Source organism: Oncorhynchus tshawytscha, linkage group LG14 (genome assembly GCF_018296145.1).
Source record: "Oncorhynchus tshawytscha isolate Ot180627B linkage group LG14, Otsh_v2.0, whole genome shotgun sequence".
NCBI classification, from domain to species: Eukaryota; Metazoa; Chordata; class Actinopteri; order Salmoniformes; family Salmonidae; genus Oncorhynchus; species Oncorhynchus tshawytscha.
The window spans coordinates 57,807,089-57,833,316 of record NC_056442.1 but is presented as its reverse complement, the minus strand read 5'-3'; the positions used below and the strand labels follow the sequence as shown (position 1 = coordinate 57,833,316).

Sequence of the window (26,228 nt, the reverse complement as noted above, 5' to 3'; positions counted from 1 at the left end):
TCTCTTTCCCTATAAGACCAGCCGTCCAGCAGCGACCGTTTCCTGCTCTCTCTGACTCTCCTCTCCTCCGTCTCTCCGTCTGTCTGTCTGTGGATCACTGAGCGACAGCCATCATGTTCGTTGCTCCACCTGGCTATCAGCCCGTCTACAACCCTGTGAGTAGCACGTCTCCTTGTCTAGTGTATTACAGATATCATAGATATTGTCTGAATCTACCATTCTTCATTTACTTCACTTTTATACTTTTACTCTTTGTACCGTCTTGGGATATAAACTCCCTTAAAGTGGGGAGTAGCGGTTCTGGTACCGGTTCCAACCAACATTTTAGCTTATATATCAATCTGTGGACCCCGTACATCGGAATGGATTGCATTCAGAGATAGCCCTAGTTCTCATGAACTTTGGAGTATGGGGGCATTCAAGACAACTGGGAACGTAAGAGATAAACAAGGTCAAATCATGACGTCAAAGATCTTCAGGTCGGAAAGTCGGAGCTCTAGAAAGATGCTTGAGTTTTCCGATTTGGGAAAAATATTTTAGTATTTTTTTTTTTTGAGTTTTTTGTCCTTTTTCCTCCATAGTTTCCAGTTGTCTTGCTCACCTTTCGCCTATGTGACTATGGCTGTGAAATCTGACTCTTCCTAAAGCTGGGATGTCCCACCTAACATTTAATTTGCTCTTCCTGCTCTCCATCAGCTCCTTGCTGAACGCTACGTCATCGACGACCCTGTGATTAGGGAGGAAGAGGCGAAACAAGAGAGTTTTACTCCGTCCAAAATCTATCCACGTTAAGCGGATCATTATCAAATTATTAAACAAATGAGGAGGTTTTTTTTGTGTAGCAGAACAATGAGAGAGTGTCAAATTTAGTCAAAGATAAAAAATTTAAAAAATGAATTGCTATTTTGATATGTGAAGCTTATTTGATCCTAATAGAAGTTTGGTAATGTTTAGGTTGTTAGTACTTATATAAGTGTAATGCAAGTGACATCCTGGCAACTTTGAGAAGAAAAATATATATATATTAGAATTGTCACTGTTGAAATTCGAGAAGTCGATGCATGTTCATGAGGCATAGAATCTCACTCTTCATTGAATACAGGCCGTTGACATCAACATCGCTCATCAAATATATATATATATATATATAAAAAAAACGTCTTAAAAGAGCGAGATGTATCCACCAATCCAAAGAGAGGAACAGGCGGGAAGCCCTCCGTTCCGCTCTGTGGACAACGAATCCCATTGTTATGGCAGAAACCTAAGCAGCTCATCATGATATCCAATATCTCTGCACCCATCGGTGCCCCAGAGCAAGACATCTCAGTGGCAAAAAAATTCTGGTCATTGCGGGGCGAGCGGGGAGGGGACAATAAGTAGACCAGAGCCAGCTGTTCCCACTCTGGCATGAGCATGCAAGATATTATAGTGGAACCATGAGCTTATGCGGAAAAGCATGATAAGTCGACTATCTTCATTTAAAATCCACCATCTTTGATCCTAGTGCCGCAGGAGATAGTTGTTTCGTTGCTCTAGCATATTCAGCGATCGATTTATAGTTTATAAAAGGAAATGTCAAATATTTCATAGATTTAAAAAAATAATTTAAAAAAAATCACTTTCTGTTTGCCTTAGATGGATATCTATATGAGATGAGAGGCCAGTTCCTAATGAGTTCAGGAAGCCAAGCTCGGGTCCTGTATGGTGTTAAGAAGGGTGGGGGCTAGCCCAATAATGTACATAACAATGTTGGTTACGCATCTTGTTGACATTCATCCAAGGACATCTTGACTTGCATTACACCCTCGCTGTAGAATAATTTTCTCATGAAATAATGTGAGAGAAAAGCATTCCTGTAAACGCCACCTGCTACAAGCAGAAATACGTTATGGATAAACTAGAAATGTGACAAATCTGTTTTGATAGGAAGTAGGCGTAATCCTCACTGATGAATGTGTGAATGATCTTGTCATGTTTTTGGCATTGGAACATCTTTGAAGTCATGAACCGGCAGAACAGGTTATGTAGTGTTATCATCATAATAAGGGAATAATAATAATAAGGGAAACCGCAGTAACTGTGGTCAAAAACATGTTGGAACAAATCCAGAGTGCAGAAATCATATTTGTAATTGAGCTTGTAGTACTCAAAAGTCACTACACTTCAGCTATTGAATTTATTATAATAATTCCTTTTATCAGGAAGGTGAGATTTTCTTATTTTTGGCAGTAGAAGCATTACTATGTGTTGTTTATGGCCCGCTCATGATAAATAATTACTTTTAGGGAGTCTATTTAGGCAGAAATCTACATTTTGACATTACATCTAACAGGAAAAGTTCCCAGACTGCCTTGCATCTCTACTTGTGCATAGTTGTAAAACAGTTATTATTTCCCAGAGTGCCTTGCATCTCTACTTGTGTATAGTTGTAAAACAGTTATTATTTCCCAGACTGCCTTGCATCTCTACTTGTGTATAGTTGTAAAACAGTTATTATTTCCCAGAGTGCCTTGCATCTATAATTGTGTATAGTTGTTAAATGGTTATTATTTCCCAGAGTGCCTTGCATCTCTACTTGTGTATAGTTGTAAAACGGTTATTACTGTGTGTTGTGTGCAGAGTATCCCCTATGTGGGGCCGATCTACGGCGGGCTGAGATCAGGGATGTCTGTTTACATCCAGGGAGTCATCCCTCACGAGATCACCAGGTGAGAAACACACAGCCTCTGAGGATTGGAGGTATGCTACACGTTATCAGACTGTAGGTGCTAATAGGTGCTACACGTTATCAGACTGTAGGTGCTATAGGTTCCGTTATCAGTTTTAGGTGCTAATAGGTGACTACAAAAGTTATCAGACTGTAGGTGCATCAATAGGTGCTACACGTTATCAGACTGGAAGACCCAGATGCTAGATGGTGCTAACAACGTTTATCAGACTGAACGGGGGCAGGCAACAAGGGAATTTGTTTACACATTCTTAGACTGTGCTTATGTTCCTTATTGTTTTATGTAAATTAGCCTTCGACTACAAAAGAAATGACCAAGAATTGCATCAATGGTCGATGTGTTTATCATGTTTTAGGGGAAGACCCAGATGCAGATGGTGTCAAAGTAACAAAGTTTATTACTAGAACAGGGGGCAGGCAAAACGACATGTCAAGAGGTCAATAATCCAGATCAGAGTCAATAGGTACAGAACGGCAGGCAGTCTCAGGGTCAGCGCAGGCAGAGGTCAGTAATCCAGATCAGAGGTCATAAGGTACAGAACGGCAGGCAGTCTCAGGGTCAGGGCAGGCAGAGGTCTGTAATCCAGATCAGAGGTCATAAGGTACAGAACGGCAGGCAGTCTCAGGGTCAGGGCAGGCAGAATGGTCAAACCCGTGAAAACTAGAACAAAGGAACTGTAGAAAAAGACATTGAGCAAGGGGGGGGTTGGAAAGGCTTTTCGGCTTGACGGACAAAACGAACTGGCAACAGACAAACAGAGAACACAGGTATAAATACACTGGGGATAATGGGGAAGGTGGGCAACACCTGGAGGGGGGGGGGAGGAGACAAGCACAAAGACAGGTGAAACAGATCAGGGTGTGACAGTGTTGAGTTCAGTACAGAAGATTAAGCTGTGTATTTCATATCAGTTATGTTAGAACAGTTATTCTTTGCTCTGAGAGCAAAATGTGACCTGAAAAATAAGATCCCATGGGCTTGGTGTGGTATATAATGGGGTCGTTCCCGAGGGAAGAGTACCTTGTGCGTCCCCTATGATATGTTCAGTAGAAATTGTGCACCAATATTGAAGCCTGTTATACTAAATGAAGCGCTCTCTAATAATAATTTAGTCAACACAGAACATGTCAGACCACAGTCAGTCATATCAGCTATGTTAGAAAAGTTATTACCTGGACAGTAAGAGCCTCAGTGGCTTTTATACAACGGGTGGGTCTAATCCTGAATGCTGATTGGTTAAAACCGCATTCAGGCCGTTGTCTATTCGACAAGTTACCACAAGCTAAATCTATGATGTTGAAATTAATATTTCCTCTGTTCCATCTGACTGCACAATTCACCGTCTCATCAGCCCAGCCAGGCAATTTATGAACTTGATCTCCACTGTAAAAGACATCTAGACATTATCTTACATTTCTTTTAGACTAACATTTAGTTTTCTACAGCGGAGATTTGAAAAGATCTTGGTGTCTGTCTCTCTGACATTTGCCCCCAAAAATGTATATTGAAATTTGATCTCCAGCTATCCTATAGTAATGAACGTGTCAGGAGTCTGGATGAGACAGACTGGCCGGCAGCTTTTCTCAGTCTGTCGAAATCATGAATCAGCATAATTTTTTATGGAAATATACACTACCTGTCAAAAGTCTTAGAACACCTACTCATTCAAGGGTTTTTCTTAATTTTTTACTATTTTCTACAATGTAGAATAATAGTGAAGACATCAAAACTATAAAATAACACAGATTGAATTATGTAGTAACCAAAAAATTGTTAAACAAATCAAAACATATTTTATTTTTTAAATTCTTCAAATAGCCACCCTTTGCCTTGATGACAGCTTCGCACACTCTTGACATTCTCTCAACCAGCTTCATGAGGTAGTCACCTGGAATGCATTTCAATTAACATGTATAAGCAGGATAAATGCTTCCAGTCTATATACTACCTTGGAAAAATGTTCTCGGGCTCTGCCTCGAAAAGAGCGCTGCCATTTATCCCTGACATAACTAGGGCTCTGGAGTTCTGTCCGGTCAGCTCAAATGGTGAGAAAAAACTCCAGACCCCTACCGATGTTATTTGTTGTCCGCTTTGTTCATTCCATGTCCTCCCTAACACCCCCTCTAGGTTCAACATGAACTTGCAGTGTGGGGAATCTGAGGGCAGTGATATCGGCTTTCACTTCAGCCCTCGCTTCGACAACTGGGACAAGGTGGTGTTCAACAGCTGCCAGGAAGGGGAATGGGGTTCCGAGGAGGAGACCCACCACATGCCTTTTAGCAAGGGAGACGCCTTCGAGATGGTTATCATCATTAACCAGGAGGGTTACCAGGTCAGATATAGAGATACTATATATATATATATATATATATATATACACTTTATATATACAGTATAGATATAGTAATAGCCATCATTAACCAGGAGGGTTACCAGGTCAGATATAGAGATACTGTATATATATATATATATATATATATATATATATATACACACTTTATATATACTGTATAGATAGAGATACTGTGTAGATATAGTGATAGAAACTGTATAGATGTAGATATAGATTGTGTGTAGATATAGTAATATATACTGTATAGATATAGATACTGTATAGATATAGTGATATATACTGTATAGATATAGATTGTGTGTAGATATAGTAATATATACTGTATAGATATAGTGATATATACTGTATAGATATAGTGATATGTACTATGTAGATGTAGATATAGATACTGTGTAGATATAGAGATAGATAACGTATAAATATAGATACTGTATAGAGATAGATACAGTATAAATATAGATAATATAGATACTATTGATGCTGTATCACATCCGGCCGTGATTGGGAGTCCCATAGGACGGTGTACAATAGGCCCAGCATCGTCCGGGTTTGGTAACCCTCCTGGTTTGGTAACCCTCCGGGTTTGGCCGGGGTAGGCTGTCATTGTAAATAAGAATTTGCTCTTAACTGACTTGCATAGTTAAATAAGGGTTTTTATAAAATATGTAATATAGATACTGTATAGATATTGATACCTTAAATATATAAATACTGTATACATATAGATACTCTATAGACACTATAGATACTGTATAGATATAGATACTCTATATATACTATAGATACTGTATAGATATAGAGATAGATACTGTATAGATATAGATAATGTATAGAGATAGATACTGTATAGATATTGATAAGGTGTATATTTACTGTATATATAGATAATGTATAGATATAGAGATAGATACTGTATAATAATAGATAATGTATAGAGATAGATACTGTGTATATTTACTGTATATATAGATAATGTATTTAGATAGATACTCTATAGACACTATATATACTATATCGATATAGATACTCGATATATACTATAGATACTGTATAGATATAGATACTCTTTAGACACTATATATACTGTATCGATATAGATACTCTATATATACTATAGATACTGTATAGATATTGATCATGTGTATATTTACTGTATATATATATAATGTATAGAGATAGATACTGAGATAGATACTGAGATAGATACTGAGTGACCATGTAGTTAATCTGAAACATTCTGACGAGAGTTTTAAAACGAGATGTATTTTGTATTAAATTTAAATTCCTACAAAGCTATAAAATATGACTGTAGTTTTGACACAGACAGATCAACAATCAGGGCAATAGCATACATAATACTATCAATTTTTAACAGACTGATCAACTATGTTTGTATAAATCGTGAAAAGAATAGCTCCCAAAATCCATGTCTGTGGTACACATTTATATACAGTACTATAAGAAATTCGTCCATCACGACGGCCTGAGTTCTGTCACTAATAATAATAATCCTGAAACCATGAACAGGCCTCAGAGCTCAGCCCTATCGAGGACAACTTATTCAATAAAATAGCATGATCAACAGTATCAATCTTTTGACAATTCCAAAAACAAAGCAGCACATTTCATTTAGTGTCTAAAGGATTGACAAGATCATTAACAAGTAAAGTGTTGATGTAATAGTTGCTGTAAAGGCCCAGGCCTAAACCTTGATTGATTTCCATTCAAATACAGTACCAGTCAAACGTTTGTACACACCTACTCATTCAAGGGTTATTATTTATTTTTTAACGATTTTCTACATTGTAGAATAATAGTGAAGACATCAAAACTATGAAATAACACATATGGAATCATGAAGTAATGAAAAAAGTATATTTTATATTTGAGATTCTTCAAAGTAGCCTCCATTTGCCTTGATGACAGCTTTGCATAGTCTTGGCATTCTCTCAACCAGCTTCACCTGGAATGCTTTTCCAACAGTCTTGAAGGAGTTCCCACATATACGGAGCACTTTTGGCTACTTTTCCTTCACTCTGCGGTACAAATCATCCCAAACCATCTCAATTGGGTTGAGGTCGTGTGATTGTGGAGGCCAGGTCATCTGATGCAGCACTCCATCACTCTCCTTCTTGGTCACAAAGCCCTTACACAGCCTGGAGTGTGTTTGGTCATTGACCTGTTGAAAAACAAATGATAATCCCACTAAGTCCAAACCAGATGGGATGGTGTATCGCTGCAGAATTCTGTGGTAGCCATGCTGGTTAAGTGTGACTTGAATTCTAAATAAATCACCGACAGTGTCACCAGCAAAGCACCCCCACACCATCACACCTCCTCCTCCATGCTTCATGGTAGGAACCACACATTCGGAGATCATCGGTTCACCTACTCTGCATCTCACAAAGACACAGCGGTTGGAACTGACTGACCTTCATGTGTTGAAGTAATGATGTTTAACACATTTTTGGTTACTACATGATTCCAGTTGGGTTATTTCATAGTTTTGATGTCGTCCCTATTATTCTACAATGTAAAAAAAACTTGAAGAGTAGTTGTATCCAAACTTTTCACTTGTAATATATACATATATATTTATATATAAACTGTATATATATATATAATGATTTAGAATCAACTAAGAGGGATACTATGTCAGATATAGCTGTAGATACTCTGTAAATACTGTATAGATATAGCTGTAGATATTCTGTATATACTGTATAGATTTAGCTGTAGATTGTCTGTGTGGATAACTGCATGTCTGTGTGGATAACTGCATGTCTGTGTGGATAACTAGATGTCTGTGTGGATAACTAGATGTCTGTGTGGATAACTAGATGTCTGTGTGGATAACTAGATGTCTGTGTGGATAACTACATGTCTGTGTGGATAACTAGATGTCTGTGTGGATAACTAGATGTCTGTGTGGATAACTACATGTCTGTGTGGATAACTACATGTCTGTGTGGATACCTAGATGTCTGTGTGGATAAGTAGATGTCTGTGTGGATAACTACATGTCTGTGTGGATAACTACATGTCTGTGTGGACAACTGCATGTCTGTGTGGATAACTGCATGTCTGTGTGGATAACTACATGTCTGTGTGGATAACTGCATGTCTGTGTGGATAACTGCATGTCTGTGTGGATAAGTACATGTCTGTGTGGATAACTAGATGTCTGTGTGGATAAGTACATGTCTGTGTGGATAACTACATGTCTGTGTGGAAAACTACATGTCTGTGTGGATAAATACATGTCTGTGTGGATAAATAGATGTCTGTGTGGATAACTAGATGTCTGTGTGGATAACTGCATGTCTGTGTGGATAACTAGATGTCTGTGTGGATAACTAGATGTCTGTGTGGTTGTACAATTATACATTTTTCAACTCATAGTTGTGTATGGGTCAGACTATAGTTGTGTATGGGTTAGGGTCAGACTATAGTTGTGTATGGGTTAGGGTCAGACTATAGTTGTGTATGGGTCAGACTATAGTTGTGTATGGGTTAGGGTCAGACTATAGTTGTGTATGGGTCAGACTATAGTTGTGTATGGGTTAGGGTCAGACTATAGTTGTGTATGGGTTAGGGTCAGACTATAGTTGTGTATGGGTTAGGGTCAGACTATAGTTGTGTAGGGTTAGGGTCAGACTATAGTTGTGTATGGGTCAGGGTCAGACTATAGTTGTGTATGGGTTAGGGTCAGACTATAGTTGTGTATGGGTTAGGGTCAGACTATAGTTGTGTATGGGTTAGACTATAGTTGTGTATGGGTTAGGGTCAGACTATAGTTGTGTATGGGTCAGGGTCAGACTATAGTTGTGTATGGGTTAGGGTCAGACTATAGTTGTGTATGGGTTAGGGTCAGACTATAGTTGTGTATGGGTTAGGGTCAGACTATAGTTGTGTAAGGGTTAGGGTCAGACTATAGTTGTGTATGGGTCAGGGTCAGACTATAGTTGTGTATGGGTTAGGGTCAGACTAAAGTTGTGTATGGGTTAGGGTCAGACTATAGTTGTGTATGGGTTAGACTATAGTTGTGTATGGGTTAGGGTCAGACTATAGTTGTGTATGGGTTAGGGTCAGACTATAGTTGTGTATGGGTCAGGGTCAGACTATAGTTGTGTATGGGTTAGACTATAGTTGTGTATGGGTTAGGGTCAGACTATAGTTGTGTATGGGTTAGGGTCAGACTATAGTTGTGTATGGGTTAGGGTCAGACTATAGTTGTGTATGGGTTAGGGTCATTCTATAGTTGTGTATGGGTTAGGGTCAGACTATAGTTGTGTATGGGTTAGGGTTAGACTATAGTTGTGTATGGGTTAGGGTCAGACTATAGTTGTGTATGGGTTAGGGTCAGACTACAGTTGTGTATGGGTTAGGGTCAGACTATAGTTGTGTATGGGTTAGGGTCAGACTATAGTTGTGTATGGGTTAGGGTTAGACTATAGTTGTGTATGGGTTAGGGTCAGACTATAGTTGTGTATGGGTCAGGGTCAGACTATAGTTGTGTATGGGTCAGGGTCAGACTATAGTTGTGTATGGGTTAGGGTCAGACTATAGTTGTGTATGGGTTAGGGTCAGACTATAGTTGTGTATGGGTCAGGGTCAGACTATAGTTGTGTATGGGTTAGGGTCAGACTATAGTTGTGTATGGGTCAGGGTCAGACTATAGTTGTGTATGGGTTAGGGTCAGACTATAGTTGTGTATGGGTTAGGGTCAGACTATAGTTGTGTATGGGTTAGGGTCAGACTATAGTTGTGTATGGGTCAGGGTCAGACTATAGTTGTGTATAGGTTAGGGTTAGACTATAGTTGTGTATGGGTTAGGGTTAGACTATAGTTGTGTATGGGTTAGGGTCAGACTATAGTTGTGTATAGGTTAGGGTTAGACTATAGTTGTGTATGGGTTAGGGTCAGACTATAGTTGTGTATGGGTTAGGGTCAGACTATAGTTGTGTATGGGTCAGGGTCAGACTATAGTTGTGTATGGGTCAGGGTCAGACTATAGTTGTGTATGATTTAGGGTCAGACTATAGTTGTGTATGGGTTAGGGTCAGACTATAGTTGTGTATGGTTCAGGGTCAGACTATAGTTGTGTATGGGTTAGGGTCAGACTATAGTTGTGTATGGGTCAGGGTCAGACTATAGTTGTGTATGGGTCAGGGTCAGACTATAGTTGTGTATGGGTTAGGGTCATTCTATAGTTGTGTATGGGTTAGGGTCAGACTATAGTTGTGTATGGGTTAGGGTTAGACTATAGTTGTGTATGGGTTAGGGTCAGACTATAGTTGTGTATGGGTTAGGGTCAGACTACAGTTGTGTATGGGTTAGGGTCAGACTATAGTTGTGTATGGGTTAGGGTCAGACTATAGTTGTGTATGGGTTAGGGTTAGACTATAGTTGTGTATGGGTTAGGGTCAGACTATAGTTGTGTATGGGTCAGGGTCAGACTATAGTTGTGTATGGGTCAGGGTCAGACTATAGTTGTGTATGGGTTAGGGTCAGACTATAGTTGTGTATGGGTTAGGGTCAGACTATAGTTGTGTATGGGTCAGGGTCAGACTATAGTTGTGTATGGGTTAGGGTCAGACTATAGTTGTGTATGGGTCAGGGTCAGACTATAGTTGTGTATGGGTTAGGGTCAGACTATAGTTGTGTATGGGTTAGGGTCAGACTATAGTTGTGTATGGGTTAGGGTCAGACTATAGTTGTGTATGGGTCAGGGTCAGACTATAGTTGTGTATAGGTTAGGGTTAGACTATAGTTGTGTATTGGTTAGGGTTAGACTATAGTTGTGTATGGGTTAGGGTCAGACTATAGTTGTGTATAGGTTAGGGTTAGACTATAGTTGTGTATGGGTTAGGGTCAGACTATAGTTGTGTATGGGTTAGGGTCAGACTATAGTTGTGTATGGGTCAGGGTCAGACTATAGTTGTGTATGGGTCAGGGTCAGACTATAGTTGTGTATGATTTAGGGTCAGACTATAGTTGTGTATGGGTTAGGGTCAGACTATAGTTGTGTATGGTTCAGGGTCAGACTATAGTTGTGTATGGGTTAGGGTCAGACTATAGTTGTGTATGGGTCAGGGTCAGACTATAGTTGTGTATGGGTCAGGGTCAGACTATAGTTGTGTATGGGTCAGGGTCAGATAATAGTTGTGTATGGGTCAGGGTCAGACTATAGTTGTGTATGGGTCAGGGTCAGACTATAGTTGTGTATGGGTTAGGGTTCAGACTATAGTTGTGTATGGGTTAGGGTCAGACTATAGTTGTGTATGGGTCAGGGTCAGACTATAGTTGTGTATGGGTCAGGGTCAGACTATAGTTGTGTATGGGTCAGGGTCAGACTATAGTTGTGTATGGGTTAGGGTCAGACTATAGTTGTGTATGGGTCAGGGTCAGACTATAGTTGTGTATGGGTCAGGGTCAGACTATAGTTGTGTATGGGTCAGGGTCAGACTATAGTTGTGTATGGGTCAGGGTCAGACTATAGTTGTGTATGGGTCAGGGTCAGACTATAGTTGTGTATGGGTCAGGGTCAGACTATAGTTGTGTATGGGTCAGGGTCAGACTATAGTTGTGTATGGGTTAGGGTCAGACTATAGTTGTGTATGGGTCAGGGTCAGACTATAGTTGTGTATGGGTCAGGGTCAGACTATAGTTGTGTATGGGTCAGACTATAGTTGTGTATGGGTCAGACTATAGTTGTGTAAGGGTTAGGGTCAGACTAGTTGTGTATGGGTCAGGGTCAGACTATAGTTGTGTATGGGTCAGACTATAGTTGTGTATGGGTCAGGGTCAGACTATAGTTGTGTATGGGTCAGGGTCAGACTATAGTTGTGTATGGGTCAGGGTCAGACTATAGTTGTGTATGGGTCAGGGTCAGACTATAGTTGTGTATGGGTCAGGGTCAGACTATAGTTGTGTATGGGTCAGGGTCAGACTATAGTTGTGTATGGGTCAGGGTCAGACTATAGTTGTGTATGGGTTAGGGTCAGACTATAGTTGTGTATGGGTCAGGGTCAGACTATAGTTGTGTATGGGTCAGGGTCAGACTATAGTTGTGTATGGGTCAGGGTCAGACTATAGTTGTGTATGAGTCAGGGTCAGACTATAGTTGTGTATGGGTCAGGGTCAGACTATAGTTGTGTATGGGTCAGGGTCAGACTATAGTTGTGTATGGGTCAGGGTCAGACTATAGTTGTGTATGGGTCAGGGTCAGACTATAGTTGTGTATGGGTCAGGGTCTGACTATAGTTGTGTATGGGTTAGGGTCAGACTATAGTTGTGTATGGGTCAGGGTCAGACTATAGTTGTGTATGGGTTAGGGTCAGACTATAGTTGTGTATGGGTCAGGGTCAGACTATAGTTGTGTATGGGTCAGGGTCAGACTATAGTTGTGTATGGGTTAGGGTCAGACTATAGTTGTGTATGGGTCAGGGTCAGACTATAGTTGTGTATGGGTCAGGGTCAGACTATAGTTGTGTATGGGTCAGGGTCAGACTATAGTTGTGTATGGGTTAGGGTCAGACTATAGTTGTGTATGGGTCAGGGTCAGACTATAGTTGTGTATGGGTTAGGGTCAGACTATAGTTGTGTATGGGTCAGGGTCAGACTATAGTTGTGTATGGGTCAGGGTCAGACTACAGTTGTGTATGGGTCAGGGTCAGACTATAGTTGTGTATGGGTCAGGGTCAGACTATAGTTGTGTATGGGTCAGGGTCAGACTATAGTTGTGTATGGGTTAGGGTCAGACTATAGTTGTGTATGGGTCAGGGTCAGACTATAGTTGTGTATGGGTCAAGGTCAGACTATAGTTGTGTATGGGTCAGGGTCAGACTATAGTTGTGTATGGGTCAGGGTCAGACTATAGTTGTGTATGGGTCAGGGTCAGACTATAGTTGTGTATGGGTCAGGGTCAGACTATAGTTGTGTATGGGTCAGGGTCAGACTATAGTTGTGTATGGGTCAGGGTCAGACTATAGTTGTGTATGGGTCAGGGTCAGACTATAGTTGTGTATGGGTTAGGGTCAGACTATAGTTGTGTATGGGTCAGGGTCAGACTATAGTTGTGTATGGGTTAGGGTCAGACTATAGTTGTGTATGGGTCAGGGTCAGACTATAGTTGTGTATGGGTCAGGGTCAGACTATAGTTGTGTATGGGTCAGGGTCAGACTATAGTTGTGTATGGGTCAGGGTTAGACTATAGTTGTGTATGGGTCAGGGTCAGACTATAGTTGTGTATGGGTCAGGGTTAGACTATAGTTGTGTATGGGTTAGGGTCAGACTATAGTTGTGTATGGGTTAGGGTCAGACTATAGTTGTGTATGGGTCAGGGTCAGACTATAGTTGTGTATGGGTCAGGGTCAGACTATAGTTGTGTATGGGTTAGGGTCAGACTATAGTTGTGTATGGGTCAGGGTCAGACTATAGTTGTGTATGGGTCAGGGTCAGACTATAGTTGTGTATGGGTCAGGGTCAGACTATAGTTGTGTATGGGTTAGGGTCAGACTATAGTTGTGTATGGGTCAGGGTCAGACTATAGTTGTGTATGGGTTAGGGTCAGACTATAGTTGTGTATGGGTCAGGGTCAGACTATAGTTGTGTATGGGTCAGGGTCAGACTATAGTTGTGTATGGGTCAGACTATAGTTGTGTATGGGTTAGGTCAGACTATAGTTGTGTATGGGTCAGACTATAGTTGTGTATGGGTTAGGGTCAGACTATAGTTGTGTATGGGTCAGACTATAGTTGTGTATGGGTTAGACTATAGTTGTGTATGGGTCAGGGTCAGACTATAGTTGTGTATGGGTCAGGGTTAGACTATAGTTGTGTATGGGTTAGGGTCAGACTATAGTTGTGTATGGGTCAGGGTCAGACTATAGTTGTGTATGGGTTAGACTATAGTTGTGTATGGGTCAGACTATAGTTGTGTATGGGTTAGGGTCAGACTATAGTTGTGTATGGGTTAGGGTCAGACTATAGTTGTGTATGGGTCAGGGTCAGACTATAGTTGTGTATGGGTCAGGGTCAGACTATAGTTGTGTATGGGTCAGGGTCAGACTATAGTTGTGTATGGGTCAGGGTCAGACTATAGTTGTGTATGGGTTAGACTATAGTTGTGTATGGGTCAGGGTTATACCGTAGTTCATGTGTTTTTCTGTCGTAGGTGACAGTGAACGGACAAGACCTTCATACGTTCAACCATCGTATTCCAGTCGAGAGAGTCAACGCCCTGCAGATAGGAGGCGACGCTTCCATCCAGACCGTCAACGTCATCGGGGTGAGACTGGAGCAGGGGGTAGGGGGTAGAGGGGCAGGGGGTAGGGGGTAGAGGGTAGAGGGGCAGGGGGTAGGGGGTAGAGGGGGTAGAGGGGCAGGGGGTAGGGGGCAGGGGGTAGGGGGGTAGGGGGGGTAGAGGGGTAGGGGTAGGCGGGGGTAGCAGGGTGAGGGGTAGGGGGTAGGGGGGTAGAGGGCAGGGGTGTAGGGGGGGTAGAGGGGTAGGGGGAAGGGTGTAGGGGCAGGGAATGGTGTAGGGGCAGGGGTAGGGGGTAGGAGGGTAGGGGGTAGGGGAAGGGTGTAGGGGCAGGGGGTAGGGGCAGGGGAAGGGTGTAGGGGCAGGGGGTAGGGGTAGGGGGCGGGTGTAGGGTGTAGGGGCAGGGGGTAGGGGGCAGGGGAAGGGTGTAGGGGCAGGGGGTAGGGGTAGGAGGGTAGGGGGGTAGGGGGTAGGGGAAGGGTGTAGGGGCAGGGGGTAGGGGCAGGGGAAGGGTGTAGGGGCAGGGGGCAGGGGAAGGGTGTAGGGGCAGGGGGGTAGGGGGTAGGGGCAGGGGGGTAGGGGGTAGGGGGCAGGGGAAGGGTGTAGGGGCAGGGGGGTAGGGGAGTAGGGGCTGGAGTAGGGGCTGGAGCAGGGGAAGGGAGTAGGGGCTGGGGCCTGGGAGCAGTATGTAAACACACCTCAGAGAAGAAGTTGATTTCTGTTACCCACAAATCTAGGGTCAGCGTACTCTTCCCAACAAAGATCTTTGTTTTATTGTCTGTTAATTCAATGGTTCAAATCTTGGAGTGACAGTTGCAAACAAAACATAGGATGAGACAGGAGGAAATGAAAAACAAGTGGAATTCATTAATTGTGGGGAAACTGTACATAATATATATACTCATGAATGCGTTTCTTAGTGTGTCATAAACTCGGGATGACATTTGGTATGTTTCCTACCATCAACAGGGAGGAAATCCTGCAGCTGATCAAATTGGGGTAAGTTGGTTGGTGGTGTGTCTGTTTCAACAAATACCATTACATGGATTTGGGCGGTGCCTAGTGGTTAGAGTGTAGAGGCAGCAGGGTAGCCTAGTGGTTAGAGTGTTGAGGTGGCAGGTAGCCTAGTGGTTAGAGTGTAGAGGCGGCAGGTAGCCTAGTGGTTAGAGTGTTGAGGTGGCAGGTAGCCTAGTGGTTAGAGTGTAGAGGCGGCAGGTAGCCTAGTGGTTAGAGTGTAGAGGCGGCAGGGTAGCCTAGTGGTTAGAGTGTAGAGGCGGCAGGTAGCCTAGTGGTTAGAGTGTAGAGGCGGCAGGGTAGCCTAGTGGTTAGAGTGTAGAGGCGGCAGGTAGCCTAGTGGTTAGAGTGTAGAGGCGGCAGGGTAGCCTAGTGGTTAGAGTGTAGGGGGCAGGTAGCCTAGTGGTTAGAGTGTAGAGGTGGCAGGGTAGCCTAGTGGTTAGAGTGTAGGCGGCAGGGTAGCCTAGTGGTTAGAGTGTAGGCGGCAGGTAGCCTAGTGGTTAGAGTGTAGGGGCGGCAGGGTAGCCTAGTGGTTAGAGTGTAGAGGTGGCAGGTAGCCTAGTGGTTAGAGTGTTGAGGTGGCAGGTAGCCTAGTGGTTAGAGAGTAGAGGCGGCAGGGTAGCCTAGTGGTTAGAGTGTAGAGGTGGCAGGTAGCCTAGTGGTTAGAGTGTAGAGGCGGCAGGTAGCCTAGTGGTTAGAGCGTAGAGGCGGCAGGGTAGCCTAGTGGTTAGAGCGTAGAGGCGGCAGGTAGCCTAGTGGTTAGAGCGTAGAGGTGGCAGGGTAGCCTAGTGGTTAGAGTGTAGAGGCGGTAGGGTAGCCTAGTGGTTAGAGTGTAGAGAGGCGGCAGGGTAGCCTAGTGGTTAGAGCGTAGAGGCGGCAGGGTAGCCTAGTGGTTAGAGTGTAGAGGCGGCAGGGTAGCCTAATAGTTAGAGCGTAGAGGCGGCAGGGTAGCTTAGTGGTTAGAGTGTAGAGGCGGCAGGGTAGCCTAGTGGTTAGAGTGTAGAGGCGGCAGGGTAGCCTAGTGGTTAGAGTGTAGAGGCGGCAGGGTAACCTAGTGGTTAGAGTGTAGAGGCGGCAGGGTAGCCTAGTAGTTAGAGCATTGGACTTTACTTTACTAGTTAACTTACTATCCTAGGCCTCCATTGAAAATAAGAATTTGTTTTTAACTGACTTGCCTAGTTAAATAAAGGTAAATAATTTGTATTGCCTATCAGGCAGTTAGACGATGTTAGACGTTTTGTCTTATCAGGCAGGGGTATATTTAGACAGCGATGTTAGATATTTGCCTGATTCGGTGCTCACAAAAAAAAAGACTACCTCACATTGGGATTGAACCCACAACTCTCTGAACTTTAGCTCACAGCTCCACAACAACTCCAGAGCAAGCCGCTACCTTACTTCATAGTAATGGTGTTGTTTATGTTTAACCCTAGCCCTAAACCTTAACCACTTTGAAATTAAGTTAAATTTAAAAAATAGACGTTTGTCCGTACGTTCAGATTTCGACATTAGACAGTGATATCTTGTTGTATCACGGTGGATCCCCAGGTGATCAGGGTGGATCCCCAGGTGATCAGGGTGGATCCCCAGGTGATCAGGGTGGATCCCCAGGTGATCAGGGTGGATCCCCAGGTGATCAGGGTGGATCCCCAGGTGACATGGGTGGATCCCCAGGTGACATGGGTGTAGGTCTGACTTCAAAAGAGGCTACTGATGGCCCCCTGTTCCGTTCTCTGACACTCCACTCTGTTCATAGGGAAACCTACCGGTCATGGATGGACAGCCAATATTCAAACCTGTAAGTAACATCTCTGTGAGTCAGGATAGATTTGTTTTGTCCTAAGTATACATACATACAGTACATGTTGTCAGTGAACTGACTCCTGTCCTATGTGTATCAGCCTGTCCCGTACACCATCGTGATTCCAGGAGGGATGTCTACGAAGAAGACCATCGTCATCAGAGGCATGGTGCCTCTAGGAGCAAACGGGTCTGTAGTACCCTAACCCCTATACCCTAACCCCATTACCCTATCCCATAACCTCTATACCCTAACCCCTATACTCTAACCCCTATCCCCTAACCACTATCTGAGGCATGGTGCCTCTAGGAGCTAACAAGTCTGTACTACCCTAACCCCTATACCCTAACTCCTTTACCCTATCCCCTATCCCCTAACCCCAATACCCTAACCCCATTACCCTACCCCTAACCCATCAGAGGCATGGTGCCTCTAGGAGCTAACAAGTCTGTAGTGCCCTAACCCCTATACCCTAACCCCTAACCCTACAGAGCTAAGAGGTTTGTGGTCACCATTTAACATACTGTGTGTGTGTGTGTGTGTGTGTGTGTGTGTGTGTGTGTGTGTGTGTGTGTGTGTGTGTGTGTGTGTGTGTGTGTGTGTGTGTGTGTGTGTGTGTGTGTGTGTGTGTGTGTGTGTGTGTGTGTGTGTGTGTGTGTGTGTGTGTGTGTGTGTGTGTGTGTGTGTGTGTGTGTGTGTGTTTTACCAGAAGGGTTAGGATTAACATTAGGGTTAGGAGTTAGGGTAATGTTAAGGTTGGGTTAGGGTTAAGGTTAGATTTAGGGGTCAGGGGAAATTGGATTTTGGATGGGAATCAATTCTTTAGTCCCCACAAGGACAGCATTACAAAATCTTCCTTTTTTTTGTCAACGATCTACACAAAATACACTGTGAAATTAAAGTGGAAGAAAAACTCTAACATTTAAAAATGTTTTATGGACAATTAAACACTAAAATACACTGAGTATACAAAATACAAAGCAGTGACAACATCTGTGCTTTCCATGACATAGACTGACCAGGTGAAAGCTATGATAACTGTGGTTGGGGTTCTGTGTGGTGCAGGATCAGCATGAATAACTGTGGTTGGGGTTCTGTGTGTTGCATGAATAACTCTGTGGTTAGGGTTCTGTGTGTTGCATGAATAACTGTGGTTGGGGTTCTGTGTGTTGCAGGATCAGCATGAATAACTGTGGTTGGGGTTCTGTGTGTTGCAGGGTCAGCATGAATAACTCTGTGGTTGGGGTTCTGTGTGTTGCAGGATCAGCATGAATAACTGTGGTTGGGGTTCTGTGTGTTGCAGGATCAGCATGAATAACTGTGCTTGGGGTTCTGTGTGTTGCAGGATCAGCATGAATAACTGTGGTTGGGGTTCTGTGTGTTGCAGGATCAGCATGAATAACTGTGGTTGGGGTTCTGTGTGTTGCAGGATCAGCATGAATAACTGTGGTTGGGGTTCTGTGTGTTGCAGGATCAGCATGAATAACTGTGGTTGGGGTTCTGTGTGTTGCAGGATCAGCATGAATAACTGTGGTTGGGGTTCTGTGTGTTGCAGGATCAGCATGAATAACTGTGGTTGGGGTTCTGTGTGTTGCAGGTTCAGCATGAATAACTGTGGTTGGGGTTCTGTGTGTTGCAGGATCAGCATGAATAACTGTGGTTGGGGTTCTGTGTGTTGCAGGTTCAGCATGAATAACTGTGGTTGGGGTTCTGTGTGTTGCAGGGTCAGCATGAATAACTCTGTGGTTGGGGTTCTGTGTGTTGCAGGATCAGCATGAATAACTGTGCTTGGGGTTCTGTGTGTTGCAGGTTCAGCATGAATAACTGTGGTTGGGGTTCTGTGTGTTGCAGGGTCAGCATGAATAACTCTGTGGTTGGGGTTCTGTGTGTTGCATGAATAACTCTGTGGTTAGGGTTCTGTGTGTTGCATGAATAACTCTGTGGTTGGGGTTCTGTGTGTTGCAGGTTCAGCATGAATAACTCTGAGGTTGGGGTTCTGTGTGTTGCAGGTTCAGCATGAATAACTGTGGTTGGGGTTCTGTGTGTTGCAGGGTCAGCATGAATAACTGTGGTTGGGGTTCTGTGTGTTGCAGGATCAGCATGAATAACTGTGGTTGGGGTTCTGTGTGTTGCAGGGTCAACATGAATAGCTGTGGTTGGGGTTCTGTGTGTTGCAGGATCAGCATGAATAACTGTGGTTGGGGTTCTGTGTGGTGCAGGGTCAGCATGAATAACTCTGTGGTTGGGGTTCTGTGTGTTGCATGAATAACTCTGTGGTTAGGGTTCTGTGTGTTGCATGAATAACTCTGTGGTTGGGGTTCTGTGTGTTGCAGGTTCAGCATGAATAACTGTGGTTGGGGTTCTGTGTGTTGCAGGGTCAGCATGAATAACTGTGGTTGGGGTTCTGTGTGTTGCAGGGTCAGCATGAATAACTCTGTGGTTGGGGTTCTGTGTGTTGCAGGATCAGCATGAATAACTGTGGTTGGGGTTCTGTGTGTTGCAGGGTCAGCATGAATAACTGTGGTTGGGGTTCTGTGTGTTGCAGGGTCAGCATGAATAACTGTGGTTGGGGTTCTGTGTGTTGCAGGGTCAGCATGAATAACTCTGTGGTTGGGGTTCTGTGTGTTGCATGAATAACTCTGTGGTTAGGGTTCTGTGTGTTGCATGAATAACTCTGTGGTTGGGGTTCTGTGTGTTGCAGGGTCAGCATGAATAACTGTGGTTGGGGTTCTGTGTGTTGCAGGATCAGCATGAATAACTGTGGTTGGGGTTCTGTGTGTTGCAGGGTCAGCATGAATAACTGTGGTTGGGGTTCTGTGTGTTGCAGGGTCAGCATGAATAACTCTGTGGTTGGGGTTCTGTGTGTTGCATGAATAACTCTGTGGTTAGGGTTCTGTGTGTTGCATGAATAACTCTGTGGTTGGGGTTCTGTGTGTTGCAGGTTCAGCATGAATAACTGTGGTTGGGGTTCTGTGTGTTGCAGGTTCAGCATGAATAACTCTGTGGTTGGGGTTCTGTGTGTTGCAGGGTCAGCATGAATAACTGTGGTTTGTGGGGTTCTGTGTGTTGCAGGGTCAAGCATGAATAACTGTGGTTGGGGTTCTGTGTGTTGCAGGTTCAGCATGAATAACTGTGGTTGGGGTTCTGTGTGTTGCAGGGTCAGCATGAATAACTGTGGTTGGGGTTCTGTGTGTTGCAGGGTCAGCATGAATAACTGTGGTTGGGGATCTGTGTGTTGCAGGGTCAGCATGAATAACTGTGGTTGGGGTTCTGTGTGTTGCAGGGTCAGCATGAATAACTCTGTGGTTGGGGTTCTGTGTGTTGCAGGGTCAGCATGAATAACTGTGGTTGGGGATCTGTGTGTTGCAGGGTCAGCATGAATAACTGTGGTTGGGGTTCTGTGTGTTGCAGGGTCAGCATGAATAACTGTGGTTGGGGTTCTGTGTGTTGCAGGGTCAGCATGAATAACTGTGGTTGGGGTTCTGTGTGTTGCAGGGTCAGCATGAATAACTGTGGTTGGGGTTCTGTGTGTTGCAGGATCAGCATGAATAACTGTGGTTGGGGTTCTGTGTGTTGCAGGTTCAGCATGAATAACTGTGGTTGGGGTTCTGTGTGTTGCAGGTTCAGCATGAATAACTGTGGTTGGGGTTCTGTGTGTTGCAGGGTCGGCATGAATAACTCTGTGGTTGGGGATCTGTGTGTTGCAGGTTCTCAATTAACTTCAAAGTGGGCAGCTCAGGGGACATAGCGTTCCACCTAAACCCTCGTGTGCAGGAGAGAGAGCTGGTGAGAAACAGTTTTATTGGTGGGAGCTGGGAGACGGAGGAGAGAGAGATCAGCATCAACCCCTTCCTGGAGGGACAGTACTTTGACGTGAGTAAACAAGTAACAGGTCTGTGTCAAGAATATTACCCTATTCCCTACATAGTGCACTACTTTAGACCAGAGCCCTATAGAACCCTATTCCCTACATAGTGAACTACTTTAGACCAGAACCCTATAGAACCCTATTCCCTACATAGTGAACTACTTTAGACCAGGGCCCTATAGAACCCTATTCCCTATATAGTGAACTACTTTAGACCAGAACCCTATAGAACCCTATTCCCTACATAGTGCAATACTTTAGACCAGAACCCTATAGAACCCTATTCCCTACATAGTGAACTACTTTAGACCAGGGCCCTATAGAACCCTATTCCCTATATAGTGAACTACTTTAGACCAGAGCTTTATAGAACCCTATTCCCTATATAGTGTACTACTTTAGACCAGAGCTTTATAGAACCCTATTCCCTATATAGTGAACTACTTTTGACTAGGGCCTATGGGGCTCTGGTGAAAAGGGAGTAGGGTGGTATTTGGGGTGTAGCCCATGTCTATGGACATACAGTACCAGTCAAAAGTTTGGACACACCTACTCATTCAAGGGATTTTCTTTATTTTTACTATTTTCTACATTGTACAACAATAGTGAAGACATCAAAACTATTAAATTACACATATGGAATCACGTAGTAACCAAACAAAGTGTTAAATAAATCCAAATATATTTTAGATTCTTCAAAGTAGGCACTCTTTGCCTTGATGACAGCTTTGCACATTCTTGGCATTCTCTCAACCAGCTTCACCTGGAATGCTTTTCCAACAGTCTTGAAGGAGTTCCCACATATGCTGAACACTTGTTCGCTGCTTTTCCATCACTCTGCTGTCCAACTCATCCCAAACCATCTAAATTGGGTTGAGGTCGTGTGATTGTGGAGGCCAGGTCATCTGATGCAGCACTCCATCACTTTCCTTCTTGGTAAAATAGCCCCACACCTCCTCCTCCATGCTTCACGGTGGGAACCACACATGTGGAGATCATCCGTTCACCTATTCTGCATCTCACAAAGACACAGCGGTTGGAATCAAAAATCTCAAATTTGGACTCATCAGACCAAAGGACAGATTTCCACCGATCTAATGTCCATTACTCATATTTCTTAGTCCAAGCAAGTCTCTTCTTATTATTGGTGTCCTTTAGAAGTGGTTTCTTTGCAGCAATTCGACCATGAAGGCCTGATTCATGCAGTCTCCTCTGAACAGTTGATGTTGAGATGTGTCAGTTACTTGAACTCTGTGATGCATTTATTTTGGCTGCAATTTCTGAGGCTGGTAACTCTAATGAACAAATCAAATCAAATTGTATTTGTCACATGCGCCAAAAACAACAGGTGTAGTAGACCTTACCCTGAAATGCTTATTTACAAGCCCTTAGTCAACAATGCAGTTCAAGAAATAGAGTTAAGAAAATATTTACTAAATAAACTAAAGTAAAAAAATAAATAAATCTATCACAAATCAAATCAAATTTTATTTGTCACATACACATGGTTAGCAGATGTTAATGCGAGTGTAGCGAAATGCTTGTGCTTCTAGTTCCGACAATGCAGTAATAACCAACAAGTAATCTAACTAACAATTCCAAAACTACTGTCTTATACACAGTGTAAGGGGATAAAGAATATGTACATAAAGATATATGAATGAGTGATGGTACAGAGCAGCATAGGCAAGATGCAGTAAATCAAATCAAATCAAATCAAATGTATTTATATAGCCCTTCGTACATCAGCTGATATCTCAAAGTGCTGTACAGAAACCCAGCCTAAAACCCCAAACAGCAAGCAATGCAGGTGTAGAAGCACGGTGGCTAGGAAAAACTCCTTAGAAAGGCCAAAACCTAGGAAGAAACCTAGAGAGGAACCAGGCTATGTGGGGTGGCCAGTCCTCTTCTGGCTGTGCCGGGTGGAGATTATAACAGAACATGGCCTCCTTGCTGTTCATAAATGACCAGCATGGTCGAATAATAATAAGGCAGAACAGTTGAAACTGGAGCAGCAGCACGGCCAGGTGGACTGGGGACAGCAAGGAGTCATCATGTCAGGTAGTCCTGGGGCATGGTCCTAGGGCTCAGGTCCTCCGAGAGAGAAAGAAAGAGAGAAGGAGAGAATTAGAGAACGCACACTTAGATTCACACAGGACACCGAATAGGACAGGAGAAGTACTCCAGATATGACAAACTGACCCTAGCCCCCCGACACATAAACTACTGCAGCATAAATACTGGAGGCTGAGACAGGAGGGGTCAGGAGACACTGTGGCCCCATCCGAGGACACCCCCAGACAGGGCCAAACAGGAAGGATATAACCCCACCCACTTTGCCAAAGCACAGCCCCCACACCACTAGAGGGATGGTATCGAGTACAGTATATACATATGAGATGAGTAATGTAGGGTATGTAAACATTATATGAAGTGGCATTGTTTAAAGTGGCTAGTGATACATTTTTTTCATCAATTCCCATTATTAAAGTGGCTGGAGTTGAGTCAGTGTGTTGGCAGCAGCCACTCAGTGTTAGTGGTGGCTGTTTAACAGTCTGATGACCTTGAGATAGAAGATGTTTTTCAGTCTCTCGGTCCCTGCTTTGATGCACCTGTACTGACCTCGCCTTCTGGATGATAGCGGGGTGAACAGGCAGTGGCTCGGGAGGTTGTTGTCCTTGATGATCTTTATGGCCTTCCTGTGACATTGAGGCTATATACAGGGTGTTACGGTACAGAGTCAATTTGGAGACTATATACAGGGGGTACCGGTACAGAGTCAATGTGGAGGCTATATACAGGGGGTACCGGTACAGAGTCAATGTGGAGGCTATATACAGGGTGTTACGGTACAGAGTCAATTTGGAGACTATATACAGGGGGTACCGGTACAGAGTCAATGTGGAGGCTATATACAGGGGGTACCGGTACAGAGTCAATGTGGAGGCTATATACAGGGTGTTACGGTACAGAGTCAATTTGGAGGCTATATACAGGGGGTACCGGTACAGAGTAAATGTGGAGGCTATATACAGGGGGTACCAGTACAATGTGCGGGGGTACAGGTTAGTTGAGGTAATTTGTACAGTAGGTAGGGGTGAAGTGACTATACATAGATAATAAACAGTGAGTAGCAGCAGTGTAAAAACAAAGGGGGTCAATGTAAATAGTCCGGGTGGCCATTTGATTAGCTGTTCAGGAGTCTTATGGCTTGGGGGTAGAAGCTGTTAAAGAGCCCTTTGGACCTAGACTTGGCATTCCGGTACCGCTTGCCGTGCGATAGCAGAGAGAACAGTCTATGACTGGGGTTGCTGGTCTTTGACAATTTTTTGGGCCTTCCTCTAACCCCGCCTGGTATAGAGGTCCTGGATGACAGGAAGCTTGGCCCCAGTGATATACTGGGTCATACGCACTACCCTCTGTAGCGCCTTACGGGTCAGATGCTGAGCAGTTACCATACCAGGCGGTGATGCAACCGGTCAGGATGCTCTCGATCCTCTGCAGCAGAGGTAACTCTGGGTCTTCCTTTCCTGTGACGGTCCTCATGAGAGACAGGTAACTCTAGTGAACTGATCCTCTGCAGCAGAGGTAACTCTGGGTCTTCCTTTCCTGTGGCGGTCCTCATGAGAGACAGGTAACCCTAGTGAACTGATCCTCTGCAGTAGAGGTAACTCTGGGTCTTCCTTTCCTGTGGCGGTCCTCATGAGAGACAGGTAACCCTAGTGAACTGATCCTCTGCAGCAGAGGTAACTCTGGGTCTTCCTTTCCTGTGGCGGTCCTCATGAGAGACAGTTTCATCACAGCAGAGGTACCTCTGGGTCTTCCTTTCCTGTGACGGTCCTCATGAGAGACAGTTTCATCACAGCAGAGGTACCTCTGGGTCTTCCTTTCCTGTGACGGTCCTCATGAGAGACAGTTTCATCACAGCAGAGGTACCTCTGGGTCTTCCTTTCCTGTGACGGTCCTCATGAGAGACAGGTAACTCTAGTGAACTGATCCTCTGCAGCAGAGGTAACTCTGGGTCTTCCTTTCCTGTGACGGTCCTCATGAGAGACAGTTTCATCATAGCGCTTGATTGTTTTTTGCGACTGCACTTGAAGAAACTTTAAAAGTTCTTGAAATGTTCCACATTGACTGACCTTCATGTCTTAAGTAATGATGGACTGTTGTTTCTCTTTGCTTATTTGAGCTGTTCTTGCCATAATATGGACTTGGTATTTTACCAAATAGGGATATCTTCTGTATACCATCCCTACCTTGTCACAACACAACTGATTGGCTCAAACGCATTACGAAGGAAAGGAATTCCACAAATGAACTTTTAACAAGGCACACCTGTTAATTGAAATGCATTCCAGGTGACTACCTCATGAAGCTGGTTAAGAGAATGTCAAGAGTGGTGCAAAGCTGTCGTCAAGACAAAAGGTGGCTACTTTGAAGAATCTGAAATCTCAAATATATTTTGATTTGTTTGACAATTTTTCAGTTACGACATGATTCCATATGTGTTATTTCATAGTTTTGATGTCTTCACAATTATTCTGGGTGGGAGGTAGCCTAGTGGTGAGAGTGTAGAGACGGCAGGGTAGCCTAGTGGTTAGAGTGTAGAGGAGGCAGGTAGCCTAGTGGTTAGAGTGTAGAGGAGGCAGGTAGCCTAGTGGTTAGAGTGTAGAGGAGGCAGGTAGCCTAGTGGTTAGAGTGTAGATACGGCAGGTAGCCTAGTGGTTAGAGTGTAGAGGAGGCAGGTAGCCTAGTGGTTAGAGTGTAGAGGCGGCAGGTAGCCTAGTGGTTAGAGTGTAGAGGCGGCAGGTAGCCTAGTGGTTAGAGTGTAGATACGGCAGGTAGCCTAGTGGTTAGAGTGTAGAGGAGGCAGGTAGCCTAGTGGTTAGAGTGTAGAGGCGGCAGGTAGCCTAGTGGTTAGAGTGTAGAGGCGGCAGGTAGCCTAGCGGTTAGAGTGTAGAGGCGGCAGGTAGCCTAGCGGTTAGAGTGTAGAGGCGGCAGGGTAGCCTAGTGGTTAGAGTGTAGAGGCGGCAGGTAGCCTAGCGGTTAGAGTGTAGAGGCGGCAGGTAGCCTAGCGGTTAGAGTGTAGAGGCGGCAGGGTAGCCTAGTGGTTAGAGCATTGGACCAGTAACTGAAAGGTTGCAAGATTGAATCCCCGAGCTGACAAGGTAAAAATCTGTCGTTCTGCCCCTGAACAAG

At 44.0% G+C, this 26,228-nt stretch overlaps 1 protein-coding gene across 1 annotated transcript in view; it reads left to right on the top strand.

Annotated features, from left to right (window-relative positions):
- Positions 1 to 26,228, top strand: part of LOC121839301 (galectin-4-like) — a 27,838-nt gene continuing 1,610 nt past the window's right edge. The window contains exons 1-8 of the mRNA XM_042297735.1: positions 1 to 155; positions 2,620 to 2,708; positions 4,857 to 5,061; positions 14,260 to 14,373; positions 15,316 to 15,345; positions 17,117 to 17,158; positions 17,262 to 17,350; positions 20,869 to 21,034. Coding sequence (XP_042153669.1) covers positions 114 to 155; positions 2,620 to 2,708; positions 4,857 to 5,061; positions 14,260 to 14,373; positions 15,316 to 15,345; positions 17,117 to 17,158; positions 17,262 to 17,350; positions 20,869 to 21,034 — 777 coding nt within the window. The 5' untranslated portion in view covers positions 1 to 113. The remainder of the gene's footprint in view (positions 156 to 2,619; positions 2,709 to 4,856; positions 5,062 to 14,259; positions 14,374 to 15,315; positions 15,346 to 17,116; positions 17,159 to 17,261; positions 17,351 to 20,868; positions 21,035 to 26,228) is intronic.